This window comes from Microcebus murinus, chromosome 6 (assembly GCF_040939455.1).
Source record: "Microcebus murinus isolate Inina chromosome 6, M.murinus_Inina_mat1.0, whole genome shotgun sequence".
Lineage (NCBI taxonomy): Eukaryota > Metazoa > Chordata > Mammalia > Primates > Cheirogaleidae > Microcebus > Microcebus murinus.
In genome coordinates, this window is record NC_134109.1 from 60,767,642 (window position 1) to 60,786,035 (window position 18,394).

The following is an 18,394-nucleotide window of genomic DNA, read 5'->3' on the forward strand; positions in this document are numbered from 1 at the left end:
AAATAATCTTCTATTTAGTTATTTGGTGATTTTGTTAGCCTTAACCTTTCTTAAACCAAAGCAAGCCTGTACATATCAAGGGAAGGAGCCAGATCTGAGCTAGCCCTATCATTCTTATTTTCTGGAAACATTTCTCTATGGCTCCCTTATATATATGGACAAGCACATTTAGTGTAAATGTTTTTTAAGCTACTAAAAAATATCAAGTTTAATAATTAGGGACTTGGATTAACCAGATGTAAGTATCTAATAAAGTATGAACAAACTCGTGCAAGTCTACAGAAAGATAATAAAACTTAGAGGTCTGTGAAATCACCCCTATGTGTATGTTTCTCGAAGCTTTAGTTCTTTCCTAATGGAGAGCCAATTTTCTATTGTTTCCATAGCAAAGCAGTGCTAAAAGGGATAGCCTGTGGTCCTAAAACAATGCTTCCTTTGGGGAGAGAAGACCAAAAGAGAGGATTTTTCTTAATGTAAACTTGGCTTCTCCAAAACCTAGATGAAAAACTAAATGACATCTATGATTCTTTTCTTGATATGCTAATGCTGTATTACTGACATACTTCCGAGATTCGCCAAATGCCATACTTGGCCCATAGGTATTCTGTTACCTTTGCCAAGGGCCTTAAATTGCTCTGAAAACACCTAATCTGAGACCATGTTATTTCTTCCCAGGGAAAACTTCTTTCTGCATACATTTTTTTGTTCTCAAAAAGTTTGCATAGTTATTGAAAGTAATAGATTTAATCTGCCAGCACATTAAAAATTAACAGCATCGGAGAAAGTTTTTGTCTTATTATTGAATGTGGTAAATTTGCAGCTGTAGGAGGCTGAGAAGAGAAGAGGAGACACCCAGAGGAAAACCTGGTTTGCTGTTTTAGTGAATCATTTTGGAAATTATTTATATCTGCAGACAAAAATGCAGTAGGCATGACAACCAAATCAGAAAGAAATCAATTGTATATATTTATATATGTATATAGGCATGTGAATAGACATATAGATTTACACAAAAATGCATCAAAAGATACTTTGAATAATTCAAACAATTGCTATCAGTCTCTTTAAAAATGATAATTCTAAGAAAAAGAGATTACATCTTTAGACAGTCATCCAAAGGAGGGAGTGGGGATAGGAAAGATAAAAGCCATGAGGAATTTGTTGTCTAAAACTAGCATCAATTTTCAGGTTATCAGCCTTATGCAAAATCCTAAAGTCAATTTCCTTATTATATTCCAACTGAAATTATCACTGAAATTGTTGCCATGTTACTCCTGTCATAAAAACCATGTCTTCTTATATAAGAGGTAAAACCCAATATAGATTGAATGTGTGTGTATGTAGAAATGAAATTTGGATTTCACATGAATTTAATGATTTTATGACCTCCTTCCCAGAAGGTCAAGTTATTTCTTATTCTTCATATGAGCAGTTTGCATTCACTCATCATTCTCATAGGGTCCAGGCTAACTGAGAAAGGATAGCTGGCTTAAGTGTAGAGGTATTATTTTGCATATATTGCCTATATAAGCATTACATTATAGACAGAAATTATCTTTACTTTCCAACTTTGCATAATAAAATAAGATATTAAATTAATACCATATAGAAAATATTGCTTGTCAGGCAAAGAAATGTATATTGCTTTCCAGAAAACCAGGGACATTACATTGCCAATGCCTGCATGAATAATACATGGGTTAATTCAGAAAAACACCGTTTCATTATTTAAAAATGAATAAATTACAGACTTAGAATGATGACTAAATTTTCTTAATCTTACTTTTGCTCAGTGCTCTACTTCAACAATGAATCTGGAAATACTGTTTTATCCACACAAATAAAATGAGCTAGCTCCTTACAAAGTATTTTTTTTCTGACTTAAGATTTCCTGATCCATAAAATGAAGAATATTCTATCTTCCTTTTTTCTCTTGCTCACTTTAACTCTAGAAATTAAGAAGTGATGCAGAAGGTCTTCAATTCGCACATTTGAAAATGGTAAAGCCTATCCCAAATTGTCCTCAGATTCTGCAATTCAGTCTAACAAGAAAAGCTCCCTTTGCACAAACTTCCTGTGTTTTAGCCTCACTGCCTGGTAAAGTATGTTCAAAGGAATAAATAAGAATAACATGATTCTCATGCACAAGGATGCTTATTTCTTTCCTTTTCTTTCACAGATATTGGTCTACTCTTAAAACCTGTTAAAAATCAGCCCCATTTGGGCACTGATGAAACACGGAGGAGAGAAAGAAATGCACCAGTAATAAGAAATTAATTTGGAGTTAAAATAAGAAAAACATCCTCACACAGTGCATTTAGGGTGAGCATAAAGTGACAGCCAGCAGATTATTCTACCGATTTCTAATGCTGGAAATTCGAATGGCATTTACTAGCATAACCTTTCAACTCTGAGCACATCAATAGAGGCCGACAGTGGCTTGAAATATGATTCCTTGCAGATAGCATATCCTCATTCATCTGACTGTGCTGCTCTGTGCTCCATTGCACAAACAGCGTCTCACCCACTTCTGAGAGGACACTAATAAAAAAGGCATCACTTTTCAGCTCTAGTACTACTGTGATCTCTTTATATGTTCGACATCCAACATTAAATTAAAATGCTGTTATAAATCCTACTTTCTGAATCTGGAATGAGTGTTGGGTTTTTGTCGCATGAGACTGCAGCAAATCTTGTCAAAAGCAAGGAAGCACGTCTTGTTCACTCAGAATTAATGTTGTGGATGAAAGAAGGAGGTAAAAGGGGTTGAATATGGTGAACTGAGGGTGTCAAAGGCAGTGGGGACTGCAGCTTCAGGGTGCCAAACCAGGCAGGGTATTTGCTGCTTTCAAGAAGTGGCTAATCAAGAATTGTAATTATCCATGACAAGCTGTGTGGCAGGAAGATTACTGATCAACAGACATACACATGTCCATATATATCAACAGAAAAATGTTAAGCATTGTCAATTATTTCTCTCTGGAAGAACAATTCTTTGCAAATACCAGTGGTCCTGAAGAAGCTTCATGGATTATATCAAATCTCTACAAAAGAAGCTGACACTGGGAATCAAAGTCAAATAGACATGTTATCTAGGCCTTATGTCATTGTTACATAATTTTAAAGTTATAAAAGAAATACCTAATCACTGGATGGTGAGAGAACAATATTCTTAGAAACTAACATGTGTGAATTAAGACAGTTTCAGAGGATTTCTACGTAAAGATTATAGGGAAGAAAAAAAAACCTGCAAGTACAGGGAAGAAACTGGTTAGCATTTTCTATTTTGCTTAAGATAGCAATGCACTATCGGACAATGTTAGAAATTTTCCTACTCTTTCAGATAAAATGATCCCTGCCAGTATAGATTATCACCTAAGAACTATGTGAACTACAAAGTAATAGGGACTTCAACAAAGATACAGAGTGCAGAGCTGTATTCTTCTGCCTGGTTCATTCATAATTATGGATGAAATAAAGAGGCGTGTTTGCCTATTTGGGAGGGTGAAGTGGAAGGAAAAGGGGGAAGAGTGGGAAGAGTGAGCAGTTCAATATCTGGATCGAACAGAGGAACTTTTTCCCCCAAGGATCCTGCCGGGAGGAACCTTGACATGCACAAAGTCAGAACGTAGACAAAGTTGCCCTGGTGAGAACGATAAGGTCACCCGTGGGATTGCTGAGATTATCTCTGTCAAGCACTCGGACAGCATGCAGTCAAATGATGCATCATGCAGTCATTTTCGGGGGGGAAAAATCAATTTCTTCACCAGATCGCTATTTGCTTTTCAAAGTGCCCTTGTAGGCCTTCACCACCAAGCATTTATCAATTTAAATGTTGTAAATTGATAATGTGCCACTGTGCCTTGTACTGTTTCTGAATTATTTTGATACTTTTATTTTCTCAATAGTCTCCAAACCCTCAGAGCTTCCACATTCAAAGGGCATTTTTCTTTGTTACATCCAGAAGTGATGAACTTTTTATGATTAGTGTACAGGAGAAAAATGCAGACTTGCTTGTGGGGGGCAGGGGTGGGGGACTCACAAGCTACAGAGAATGACACGTTTTTCTTCTTTTTTAAAAAATTAACGTATGCCTATTTGAAAGACTTTAAAATAGCGGGGGCCATAAAGCACTATTTGAATTCATTTGTTAGAAGAACCCCAGTTACTCTAGCATTGCATAAATTTAGAATACCAACTGCAAAAATGCTAACACCTGGCTCCATCATTGTAAGCCCTCTGCTGTGTTGAAATAATACCTTTTTGTCTTTATATTCCAGCTCTCTAGGATGTGGTGATACCAGACAAGAGTAATAACTTGTAAGGAAAGCTAATATCTTCTTTTTTTCACCCCACTAAAGAAATATATGTATCTTTTACAAGCACAGAAGTGAGAGTATTAACCACATACTAACCTCAACTTGATTTGCATTGAAAAACACAGAATGGAAGAGTTGTAGGCTTGCACTTTGGAAAAGCAAAAGAAAGACATGGCAGTTGCAAAGCATCTTTAACCTCCAGTGATTTATTGGCCCTCAGCCAAGTTATCAGGGGAATCTAATTCTTCTTTATTATTCAAATAAACCACATTTGGCACCATGGTTCCCTTTCAGAATAGCTTCACAAATAGACTGAGCTCTGTCATTTATTTGACCTTGTACTTGTGTGCTGTAGCTGTAATTTTATTTGCCATTCTATATAACAAATGCAGAGAAATCTAAAATATGGAGATGAACAACAGGATGGGGAAAGGAGTTTATGGTAAATATATCGGCAAGGTTTTTAAAAAAAAGACCAAATTTAAACAACCGTTTACTCCTTTTCACCTTCACCTCTATTAGCTCTTATATGGGCCGTCACCCTGCCCCTTTCAGCAAGCTGCCTTGAATCAAGCCAATTTGTAACCTTGTCTGCAGCTACCTTCTGGCTGGCCAGGAAATGTCTTATATGAGGGTGGAGACTTGGTAAGAAGGGAAATGACTCATATGCATGCTGGGCACTGGGGGGGGGGTGATCAGAGCACACCTCAACAGAGGCTTCAGTGAGCATGAAGGGCATTTTCTAATGATATCATACCATAAATGTGTTGATTTCCTGTTTGCTCTAGATCCCGTTTTGCTGTAAACAGGACTTGATGTCAACTTGAAACCATTTTTGCTGGCCTAGGTGTGCATCTGAATCATTATCCTTCACCTCATTTTCAAGGAAAAGTGTTTTCAGAAGATGTTGGGTCCATTTGCATGCTCTGGCTAACTGAGTCCCATGTTCTGTGCCTCTGGCAACTATAAGGTTGAATTTCTCAGAGAGATTTAGAAGAACTGGGTGTGAGCGAAGGAAAGTTGATTTGAAACCATGTAAACCACCAAACTAGTCAAGGCTACTGTTAGGCCTGAATGCCAAAACAGAATGCCACCCTCCAAATGGTGTTCAGCACACTCATGGCGGAGGGAGAACAAGGCTTTGCCCGTTTATGACATTTGTAATGTGTTTGTGCCTGCTATGTGCATCATTACAGCCTTGCATTATATCATTACAGCCTTGTGAATGTGGACTCGAGTAGAAGCAAATCAGTTTGTTATAATCTACATGTTCATCTCTAAAGAAATCCTACGGGAGACTTATTTTTAGATTTCAGTTCCAGAAAATCTTTGCTTTCCTTAAGAAGCAATGCTTCCTTATTTTTGATAGTTGACTGTATTTCTCTTTTTGCCTTGGCTACCATGAAGCTCACAGCTAAAACTGAAGGTTTATTAGACCATTGGTACCCCTTTCTATAAGCCTCTTTTTCTGTTCCTCCTTTGTGGTAATAGATTACCTACTTTTGTTTATCTTTTTTCCCCCTAGTCCTTGGTTCTATTTTGACCTTATTTTTATCATATATGTTTATGTAAGCTATCTCAAATCCTTTGTGGAAAGAAGAAGGTATAAGCCAACAAATACTTCTCTAAGCTTTAAATCTTATATCAACTAGAAATGCTTTTTATTTATCATTCGAAGTCTCTTTTGGATTCTCTGGTGATTAAGCCCTTTACATTTTGGAAAAGATTTCATAAAAGTTGGCTATGTATCATTGCTACATTTTCAGTGTTATAAAACCCATTCTGTTTTCTTTCTTCATTTTCACTTCTGCCTGTTCTATCATAGCTAGAGAGCAGCTATAATGTCTTTAACAGCTCTGAATGCCATCACCAGTATAAGAAGTCATTTAATCTCTATGCAAACCAAATTCAGTATCAGTATGTTGGGATCTTTCTTTAAGATAAGGCTCATGGTGAGTAACTGGGCATCATTTTTACACAGGAAAGCGAGTCAATAATGCATACTTCCATAACCTGAAACTATTTTTTGGAGTTTAAGTTAAAATATACATTTTTCTACATATAAAGTCAAAAGGGCAAAGTCAAAGGGCTGCTGAGGAGGTTCAGACATCATCATTGCTGGGTCATTCCCATGATCACAACAACGTGGGAATGCTTTAAAGACAGCACCCAGCATGCAAGCATTCTGGACACCCGGAGCTGTTCCATGCAAAGGAGTGGAAGAGAAAATCTGCTCTGTCTCTCTACTCATGCTATATAACAGAGCTCAGCAGAAGTTTCCCTACTTTGTTTTCTCATGAACAAAAAAAGAATCCTAATTCTTTCCTGAGCATAAGCCGTTTAAAAGCCACCATATTTATTTACATGTCGAAAGAAAATAAAACTGAGGAAGAAATATCTTGAGAGTTAGAAATGCAGATACAGCTATGCTCTGAGTACCAAACTGACATGCGAGCAATATTCCTTAAAATTTTCACCGGACAAGTTTTTAATGATACAGTTACACATTGTCTCTATTTAACAAAAATATTTAAAAAGGAAAGGAGAGACCATACATTTATAGACTCCTTATCACTATCTAGAATTCGATGGAATAACAATTTAGCCAAAGTTGTAGAACACAAGCAAAGCATTTGGTTTGTATTTAATTAAGGGTGTGTGTGTGTGTGTGTATTTCTAAAAGAGCAAATGCTTAATTGAATAACTTAGAGTATATTTACTTTGTGTATCACCATTGAGCACCCCACAACCCTCACAAATGAAAAAGAGCATTGAGGAAATTTGAAGATTTACATCTCAGGGACTTAAATTTTCCTATTAGGACTTAGAACCTTAACTGGGTTGAAACTCTTTCCTAAAGTTTTAGCACACGTTTTCCCCCCATCATGCTTTGGGCATTTAAAACATACCATGAAAATAAACATCCAGTTTATTTTCATGCTAACCCAGAACTATTTTTAAACTTTAGTTTTGCGCTCTAAGTACATAAATTGGTGTGTGCACACGTCACTTTCTACTTTCATCATTTCAGTTGTGTAATGCTGCCAAATGAAGACCTCTGTCTCATATCTCATAGCTGCGTATTTGACAATTTCTGCCAACACCGAACACTTCTACCACAGGAGAAGGCAACAGCACATTTTATCCAGGGTCTGCCCCTGATAAGTCAAGATGCTGACTACTGGTAGGCACTTTAAAACCCATTACGTATCAAAGCAGGGACTGATTGCATAAAAGTTGCCAGATACTGTACCGTATCTACATAGCTGCTTTATTCTGTGGAAATCTCAATTATTTGTCTCAGATTTTAGGAAAAGATTGCCTTAATGATACAGTAGAGAAGCAGTAAAATAAACTGCTTTTAAGGAGAAACCAGCACAGGGTTAAAGCCAAAATTTTCTTGAACAGATGATATTTCAGATGGCCACACTATTCCAGATGCATCAATTTCCTTGAAAATCCAATCCATATATGTGCATATGCTGTGCTGGCAGGAGGACTGACTGAAATGGCCAAAACCCAAGAGCTAATATTCTTTTGGCCAGAATAATGCAATTATTATTTTCCTAGCTATCAGTCTAAGCATACAGAGCCATCTGTTATGCAAAGCAAACATACACATCTCAATTACAGAAAATGCAGTTGCCTTGACAGAATTTGGATTACACCACTAACCAGGGCTGTAAAATGTGTTTTGAGCTAGTATATAATGGATGCTTTTCAGGAGTTCCCTAATTAGCATTTACCTGCTTAAACTAATTATTCATCCTTCTTCCTTACTGGCTTATTAAACTTTGTTGGATACTCTCCATAAAACAGATGAACATGGGCATTGAGAACAAACAGTGGTGTTTCCAGTTCTATAGAACATTAACAACATGGTGGTGCACCAATTTCAAAATTGAAGATGCTCAATACTACATCCCAGACAGATTAAGACAAGGCTTAAAGTCTATTAAAGGCTATTACAAAACCAGAGATTTCAATGAGATACAAGAATTTTAATACTGAGTTAACAATAGCTCAGTTTCTGCCATTTGGTTTGCTAAAATCCACGTAAAACAGAATTACTCCATGAACTACAGCCAGTAGTTTACATGTTCTTCAAGGAAGCATTAACAGACCAGACCCTTGTTTGGATTCTCAACAGTAAATAATCAAATTTGGCAGTGTTTCTCCTCCTCCCCAGCCTTCCTCAAATGCCAAATCTCTCTCCTTATTATTTCCCAATGTCTTTCTTGATTTAGCTATTACCCAGCAAACTCACTGACAGCCAAAAGGTTCCAGCCGTGCTGGATGTCTCCTTAGAGCTGTGCCAACTTTCAGAAGCAATGAGTCTGGGGTGGGTCTTACTTAAAAGGAGAGAGACAAATCTTATCTCCGTCTTTAGCTTCAAGGGGCAACTGAATGAGAGGTAGATTATCTGACTTGGCAGATCTTCACACAGAGACAAAATCCCTCCCACCAAGGCTATATTTTCCTCGTGCCAAACCACCAGATGAAAAGGGTCAAACTCAGCCAATCACCTGTATGGGCACAAATACCCAGATGTTCAGCATTTTTATGGAGAAAACATCTGGATAATTAGCTGAATTGCAAACTTTGCTTCAGGATATTTTGGCATTCAGTAGATGCAGCCTGCGCCTTGGAATCCACTGAAGCTAAAATTTTTGTATTCCAGGGGATTATCCAGAACTAACATTCAGGATTTTGTCCCTGCCCCATCAGCCTCCATTTTCTTTTCTTTTACCCTCCAACAAACAAGTGTGAGTAATTACACGGCAAATAACGAAAGGCTATCTTATTTTATGAAATTGTCTTCCAGCATTAAGAAGCATTTGCAAAGGCAGCAAAATATATCCTTACTGGAACCCTCCTTGCAACACATTTTAATGGCCTCTTTCAGCATTTCTTGACTCCAAATGACTCCTGCCATTGTGTCAGCTCCCAGGATAATGCAGGGTCCTCCATAAACATCCAGTAATAGGACACAAGGGAAGCACTATTAGTGTGTCCCTTTCCTACCGGGCACAGAGGTTTCAAAGTTCAAAACAACCAAGGGAAGAAACTTCATTTGTTCTCAATAAATTAATAATGATCCTTTGGGGGGGGGCAACGAGGTGGGGGAATAAAGTTTTTGAGCGCAAGTTTATTCTGAACGTTCAACACTGACACGCAGGTTTCTCACTGACTTTGAGAGAAGAGTTGGGTAGAGCCATTAAATAATAAATTTGATAATTCATGCTAAACAGAATATTCCTTAAAGAAGGAAAAACATAAACTTGAAGGAGCCTTCACAATCACCACCAAGAATCTAAATTATTTTACTTACTTGTGAGAGACCTAGGTAGATGGAGACCGTTTCAGAGATGTACAAAAATTTTCCTTCTTGATTTAGTGCAAATACAAAGCCATCCAGGGACTGCAGGAAAAAATAAACAAATGAATAGGTTAATAAATATATATGATGAATAGTTAATTAATAGGGGGATGGAGAAAAGGAGAAAAGAACATTGAATTTAAGACCACTTTTTCTTCATGTTTAACAAAAGTTCTAAGATCTTTTAGTATTGCATTATATAGAAATTAAAGGCCTGAATTAAGACTACAAGCTTTGCTTTATTTTAGGGACTTCCTTATGTCTCTGTCATTTTGATCAGGACACATGACACTCACATATAGGTCATTTATGAGACGTCATCTTTATTTATTTATTTATTTTGGATTTAGTGGTTACTGAGATTAAATCAGCAAGATTCTCTGTTAGATAGCTGAATGGAAATGAAGATTGTTATGTAATGAAACAAACAAAAAAAGGGTTCCTATACGAAAAGCAAGTGAAATCACCAGTTGAAATACTATGGACATCAACGATTTGCTAATTAATAAAGAATTATGCACTCCCTGCTCCCAGTGCCCATTGTTAGAACAAATAAGTCAACACCTTATAGGTGAATGTTTATGAGCTGAAACCTTACAAACTGAAATCCTGTTTTATAAAACTCAACATTAAAGTTTTAGTGATAGTTCTAGTTTCCATTCACAACTCCTGAAATGAAAACAAAGGGAGAAAGAAAGAATGAATGAACAAATGAACAAAACAAAGAAAGAAAAAGAGAGAGAAGCTACACATCATCTTTAACTCTTAAAACCTCAGTTCACTTTCCAAATGGAGGACTGCATTTTCAGTTTGATGAATGATGTAAACCATCATGGACTTCAACTGCAATATACCACTCAGACTGAGAATAAATTTGTTTCAAATTCTTGCACCACGTGCATTTTATGCCCTCCATCATCTTCACATCTTTTGTTTCTTTATTTATTTTTTTAACAAAGTAGGTTACACAAGTGCTACTTGCACAGGAAAAGAAGTTTTAAAGATCAGTGATGTTAACAAGGATTGTGAATTTGCAAATACAGGACAGCTGCACTAGGAACAAGGTACATGGAAACACTAAATTAATAATTGACATAATTTTTAAAATATAGAAAGGTAGAACTGTGTAAAATTTAGTTAGAAATATGTGCCTCTTCAAATCCTAATAATTTAAATCTCCCAAAATACTGAATTTTGGGAGGAAATATGTATGTATATACAAATTATAAATATTCATATATGTATGTATATGGGCATGTGTGTACATATTTTTATATACATATATGTGTGAAATTTGGATTTCTATGCTTCTTGACCCGTTTTCACTGCCCCACTGGTCAAACATTGTGAGTGGCACCCAATCCCTTCCTGTGATTTACTGGGTTCTGATAACAATTCAAAAGTCACATTATACTGCTCCATAAAAGAGCACATTACATGACAGACAAGGCTTTAGTTAGGACAGTACAATAATAACAGCTTATATTTATTAAGCAATATGTGCTAAGCAGTTTGCACATACTGTCTCTTTTAATTTTCACAAGTAGTATATGAAGTTCTTATACATTCTGCATTTTACATTTATCTACATTTTACATACCAGGGAGTTGAGGCTTACTGAAGTTAGGCAACAATCTCCTAGTTTGGAGTTTGAATTTGACCCCTGTCAGTCAGACCCAAAAACTAACTATACTGCCTTCCACTAAAAATAAAGATTCTCTAACTGGTAAGTGTGAATTAATGAAAAGATAAATATTCACCGCATTTCTGTAGTTAAAATATGTATAATAAGAGGCGGCCTATGACTTTTTAAATATCACCCCTTGCTTTTGAACGAGCTGTTCAGATGACAGAATTTCCACCATGGGCGTAAGGAGACAAAGAGGAGGTGGGATGACAAGAGAGTTCAGTTCATAAGTTACTTCCACAAGAGGTCACCTGGTCGCTCTGTAACATGTCCCCTGGAACCAGCTATGGGGAATAAAATACTGCCTAAGAGAACTGGGCTCCTTCCCTTTGATAAAACTGCCAAACTCTGTGGAGCCCCGTCAGAGAGAACCTCTTAGACGTAGAGTGTGGTACAGTGGAAGCTCACTGTGAACCCGTGCAAAGGGAGAGAAGTTTCCTTCTTACAAGTTTGGGAAGGATCTCCTTTCCACATGTTTTTACTTCAAAGATGTCCCCTGGGGACAACTCATGAGAGTTAGGACCCTCCCCTAATTTGACCATCTGTCCGCTTGGAGCAAAGAGCCTTGTTAGGTTTTCCATCCAACCTATAGCCATGGCATGGCACATAATCACAGACAACTGCGTAAGCCATCTCCTCAAACCGTAACGTGCCACTGTCAAATTAGAGTGACAACACGGAGACAGCACAGGAGGACTCCTATGGAGACAAGAGACAGTTGAAAGGCTAGTTGGGAGCAGAGGAAAAGACTGATGAAGCTGGTGTGGGGATACTATCCTATTTCGTAGGTGAGGAAACTGAGGCACAGAGAGCCTAAGTGGCTGAATATGATCAGGCAGCCAGTGAGCAGGCAGAGCTAGGATGAATCTTCTGCACTCCCATCATACCATTAAAGCATTTATGGCATTGTATAGGCCTGGTTGGCTGATTTAGTTACCAACTAGACTGACTTTCTCAACAGTAAGGAAATGCCTATTGTCTATGTGTAGCCAGCACCTAACAACTGCTCCCTCAAGACTAATTAAAACCAGTTCTACCTCCAAGCTCAATGCTTCCTTTCCCTTACATCACACATGCCATACGACTAAAAGTGATAGAAATTATTTTCTCAAAGAGTCCTGTTTATGGAGCTATGAGATCATCTGCAGATTTAGATGTCACAGATTTCTAATTTGGTCTGGGATAGCTCCTGATATTTGGAGTATCAGAGTTAGAGTGGATTCTTTCATAGTACTCCAAAGCATCCAGTGCTCGTCCTAAAAAGAGGTGTCATTTGCCATCTACCCAACCTTTACTTTCTAACTAATGGGGATTATGATTTTTAACATCAGGTGCAGATCTCATGAACTCACTAAAATACTTGAGGAGGTTTGGGCACTATGGCAGGGAAGGAATATCTGGGGGCTAAACATCTGATGCTATTAAGCAGCAGTGATCTAAGAACTGGCCAGTTTTGTTTGGCAAAAACAGAGGCTTCAACACATGTTCCAATTTCCTGGTGAGATTAAAATGAGTCTATGTCTACATGACACAAAAACATCCAGTCAATTCAATTAAAAATAACAGCCAATTTGGTAGAGGGAAAACAACTAGTCAGATTAGTTGTTAGTCATCACAGAGGTTAAAAAAAAAACTGGTTAATTAACCATATTTTTCACTTTTATGCTTATCGTTTTGAACAATTATATCTATAGTAAGAGACAAATATCCCTAACTCTGGTTTGATTACCTTTCAAATAAAGAATGTGCTATGAAATCAGGTCTAAAGTGATTCACAAGGTCACTTTCCACATAGCCATTGCCTTCTGATTCAGGGTCATCCTGGGCTACAGCTAGTTGTATTTTGCTACTTAGAAAAGTTTGAAGAACAGCATCAATGTTGGTTTAATTTGGGCATCTCAATTTAAAAAGGTGGGAGGAGGAAGGAAACATTTAGTCAGTTCTTAGAAACCAAATGTGATTAATCTGAAAGTTCTGTGGAGTTTTTTAAAATTTTGAATCGAGAAAGCTATTATATACTGTGCTATTCAATCACTGCAGGCTACTTTTTAATTTTTTTTTTTCAACTGCCCACTGTTTTCAACAGGCGCCAATTAAGATTCTGAGGTCAAAGGGTTAATTACATCTTCTTACCCACTATGTAGAATTTTCTGATTATTAACTAAGGTTGGATTAAGATGAAAAAGAACCTACACAAATGTTAATGCTAGTCCCTCCTCGAGAAGATTTATTGTAAAGCCATGCTGAAATCTATCTGCTTTCCTCAAAGCAGATGGAGAACAAAATCTTAGAAGAAACAGTAAAACAGACGTTTTAAAGACATGCAAGTATCTGATTTATCAGGACAGTTTTCTTATTACTGAAAACAGTTTAGTTACCCAGACAGGGCTGATAGGAGATTTCCTTTGTCACAGCCCAGTAAGTCTATGAGGTGCCCATGCAAGGACTGAGGCTTGGATACAGAAGTCAGGAGCTATAGCATCTCTGAATAATAATGCTTGTAATCATAATTTATATCCCCTGACATCAGTGTAACATATAAAGTATAGGCACACTTTCTCAACCCCAAAAGCTGAATGAATGCTTCTTATAGTATTTGTCAAATAAGGAGGTTATTTCCTTGCAGGGTATGAAATTTGCTATAGCTTCATGATTGAAAGTATACTAACATTTAATGCACTGTGCTAAATAGATTTATATTTGTCAAAGGCATTTTGTTTCTGGTTTCCTTTTTAGGCATATTCCTTTGCAGCCAAATTTCACAGAGTGAAATCTTACTATGTTGTTCTTATAGGGGCAATTCTCATGTATATAACCACTCTGAAATTAGTGGTTCTTTCTTCTACATTCCAGCACAGAAGGGAGAAAAAAAATCACCCCAAAGTCTTTTCCTATGACTTAACTCCAGTTAGAAAGAAGAATTACCAGTAGGCTAGGTTATTTTAATGACAGATTATTTTAAACTAAGCCTTCACCATCTGTTCCACCCCCTAATTATGAATGCAAAAAGAACATATTTCACAATTACATCAGTAAAAAAGTAAGATATACATGATTTAAATGCATGCATGTGCTCCTTGTCCAATGTGCCGTGCATCTGTGATGTTCTTCTAATTCAGGCTCAGACTGCAGAGAAAATACTCATCTGTGATACCGTACAGTCTCTAACACACTCAACTTTCCCTCTAAAGCTAGAGTTCTTCACTGTTGTGACATAATTCTGTTAGTGTAAGAGCACAGCACGAATTTGAACACTGTGCTTATTAGACATTAGAAACAAGGATTTTGTAACTGTTAAAACAGCTTTGCTATTAATAAAAAGAGGCTCTCTGAGAAAACTGCCTCTGTTATCTGAGCAATGGGTCAGCATCTGGAATAGGTGGGTCTTGCTTTGGAACTGCATAAGAAGCCTGGCCTGGAGAATAAGGATGGGGCTCCAGTACCTATCTTTCTACTCTGTTTTTGGCAGCAGTTAAAAGAGTTAGAAAGAAAAAAAAATATTTATTAAATTTTTTGGCCCTTGGATACAATCACACTTTGATAGAGCTCATTAAAATGCCATATTGTCCTCTGAATGCACTCAGGAGGTGACGCTATGGTGCTCAGGCACGCACATGTGGACTCCCAGCAACTTCGAGGAGAACCCGGACAGTGCCCAAGTGCCCACATGTATCTGTTTATGGGGAAGAAAAAGATTTCCAAATTTTGTCTTTGCAATGTGACTTTTAACAATCCAGCACTGTGCAGAAACAAAAGCCTTATTTTTTCATAAATAGGAATCTAAGTCAAGTATATTTTCTCAAAGTGAATAAAAGCACACATCAAAGGTTTGGACTTTTATTTAACTCTTAAGAATCTCCCAGAGGTTTCTGTCTCTTTCCTTTCCTTCCAGTGAGTCAATCGCATGAAGGATAGCATGGGTTCTTATTATCATATACCAAAGGCCACATGTTCCCCAATCACATCACTAAACTGGGTTATTTAGGTTGAGTTTGGCTATTTTGTCACTTAAAAAAAAAAAAAATCCACAACAGGAAAATGCAACACCTCAAAACACATTTAAGAGTTTCCTAAAACACGTAAATCCAAACATCTTAGGTGAGAAAATAGTTCAGAGAGGCACAGGCAGCCTCTCTTCACTTCTTACAGGAGAGGTACCAGAATAAAAGGGAAGATGTTGAGCTAGTGAAATGTTAAAACATGAGAAGAACAAAGACATCTGCTTTCTGAGCAAAGAGATCAGGTTTTGCTTCTGCTCATTAAAATTCCATTTTGTGGGAGCTGTGTATCAAAGTGCTGACCTTTTTTCTCTGGGATGCTAGTTCAGGCCTTACATCCAGTCTTGAGGGATGTAGATTTTCTTGATTTGAACATCCAGCCAAATGGACAACAGGCTCTGGCATGAAGACAGTGTGTGGCATTTGGTGGAATCACACGTGCCTCTGAGCCACCAGGGGCGGCACACAGACCCCACATTATCTGTGGCTTGTCCTAGGGGACCCTGGGGCTCCACTCAGGGCGTAAGTGAGCATGGCTACTTCACAAACTCCCCTTTGCCTCAAGGAGCGGATTCCCACTAGTTATCCTAAGGCACAAATAACATTGGAATGTTAAAACATTTCCTTTTTGCACATATGGTATATTAATTTACTGAAAGGTAGGCTCTTCAAAATCGGGGGGCTAATTCTTTATTGTGCTTCTCTCCCTTTGAATTTAGAGTTTTCTTTCAAGTCAAAGGAGGAATCCCCTTGGCAGCAGTAACATAAACAATACATTGCATTGGTCCTGAAGGGCCTAAAAATGTCACTGCTTTGCTTTGGCTAGACACACAGTGCTTGGTCATACACAGGCTACCAGGTATCTTTCAAGCTGTTGGCATTAAACAAAACAACAGAAAGAAAAGAATATTTATTTGACATCCTCCAGATTATAGACTACTGGAAAATAGGAAGTTCTCTTCATTTATTAATATATATATAAAAATGAATATATATTTTATATACATAAAACATAGCTATCTAACATATCTATCAAACATATTACCTAAATTACATATATTGTATTAATATATTTGTTATTTTGTTATAGTACAGGATGTCACAAACAATGCTGAGTTTACTCAATATTCAGCAGGGGAAAGAAAACATTTGTTAGCCAAATTACAGAGGTCTTATGTGAGATAGGTATTATTTAATCCTACTTTGCAGATGAGGAAACTGTGGCTCTGAGAAATTAAATGCATTGCCCAATGTCACACAGCCCATATGGGACAGAGCTAAGAAAGAAAGATCCTTTGACTGCCCTTCCTCCTACTGCTAAAACTACCTGCGAGGTATTTCAGGTTTTCACACACCGACACAGCTGTGTGGGATCTTTGCCTTGTCCAGCATTTCTTTCCACAGAAGCAATTCTCATGCACCTTGTGCTTAGAAAACACCCGTTGCTGCTTCAAACAACACATGTTGATGCTTACTATGCATCGGGCTCATGACAGCCTGGGTTGCACAAAGACGAACAAGACAAGTTCCCCACCCACAAGTTGCTTTCTTAAAGAAAACTCATCTGTGGGATCCGAGACTTAAAAAATGAGTAAAGTTGAAAAGCAACTTTATAAAACAGAAAACCCCAAGGCAAAGGCAGTTTCCAGTTTAGGATCTGCTGAATACAGTGTGGGCCCCTGTATCACCTACCTCTATCCTTCTACTAAGCTGATTTTTTTGGGGTGGGAAGGCACAAAGTGCTGGATTTTGCAAATGTACAGTCAAAAGACTATCAGACCTTGAAGAAATTCCCATGCCTTGGAAAAAGATTCTTGTGCCTAGAAGTGACAGGGGACCCCACAAGTTAATAAACAATTCCCAGGAAAACCACATCTCCCAATAGGCAGCTGGTAAAAGACTTGACCACATGTACCACATATAGGCGGCCAGAACACTCACCCCATTTTCTGTTTCCATGTTTTTCATTCAGATTTATGGGTTTTTTCCCACCCCCCAGTAATATATATATACCATCTTATATAGAAATCATTGTGAAAATAAGATAGACTTTACAGATATTTATTTTATAGTCATGTTTACCTGAAAGTACATCCTCAGTGTTGTTAAATAAACTCATATGGTGCTTCTGTTATGGCTGATTATAATATGAACCTGACTATTCACTGGGCAGTGGGTAACTTTAAAAAACATGCTTTTTAAGAGAAAGTAATAAATGCTTTGTACAGGTATTCCTTTAGGTAAGGGGTTTGTGTCAGGGGTAGTAACAATGATTAAAGAACCCTGTAATGAATTTAGCATATTAAAAGACCATTTGGAGACCTCAGACACTAATCTGGTGCATTCATGTGTTTCATTTCTAGGAACATTTTATTTGTATCTCCAGGGAAAAGGCATAAAAAACATTTGTACTGAAAGGAACTTGATTGTTAAAAATGTCATTTAGAAATTCTGGTTGGGGATAATGCTTAGGCCATGAAAACCTTCTATGTTAATTTCAGGAAATCGTTGTAACTAGGTTCTTTGCTCTTTATTTTATATTTCATTCATATAATTAATAATTAATTTTTAGTAAACCCACATAAAGCTATAAATATGATGGACTGATAATGGACAGTAGCATTTGGTTCCGGAAATTGACCACACTCAGAATTGTTTTTGAAATCTTTTGCGAATAATTGTACCTCTTCCAGGTCCTACATTTTACAATATTGAAATCTTTATATTGTTTTTTCGCACATTCCACATGGTTAGAAACTATGTTGCTTCAGTGTTTTAGTTCCAGAATTTAGCTCCATACGAAGCAGAGATATACATTTATGGGAAAATCAATTATTCTGATGGAATGGGGACCTGTGCTGAATGATCTCTGGATAAACAACTTGGTTTACTGCTCACTATAGCTCTCGGCTGCTTTGCAGACCTTCTTTCACTATCTTCTTTCACAGTTGGCTCTTGAGTCTACGTGAGAAGGACCAGCATGCACTGCCTGTCCACAGAGCTCTCATCC

The 18,394-nt window shown here is 37.3% G+C and overlaps 1 protein-coding gene across 5 annotated transcripts in view; it reads right to left on the minus strand.

The window, feature by feature from the left end:
• NPAS3 (neuronal PAS domain protein 3) overlaps window positions 1-18,394 on the minus strand; it is an 838,777-nt gene that overhangs the window by 226,169 nt on the left and 594,214 nt on the right. For all 5 annotated transcript variants that reach the window (XM_012773417.3, XM_012773419.3, XM_012773416.3 and 2 more), the window contains one exon: window positions 9,652-9,741. In XM_012773417.3, the coding sequence (XP_012628871.1) occupies window positions 9,652-9,741 (90 nt within the window). The remainder of the gene's footprint in view (window positions 1-9,651; window positions 9,742-18,394) is intronic.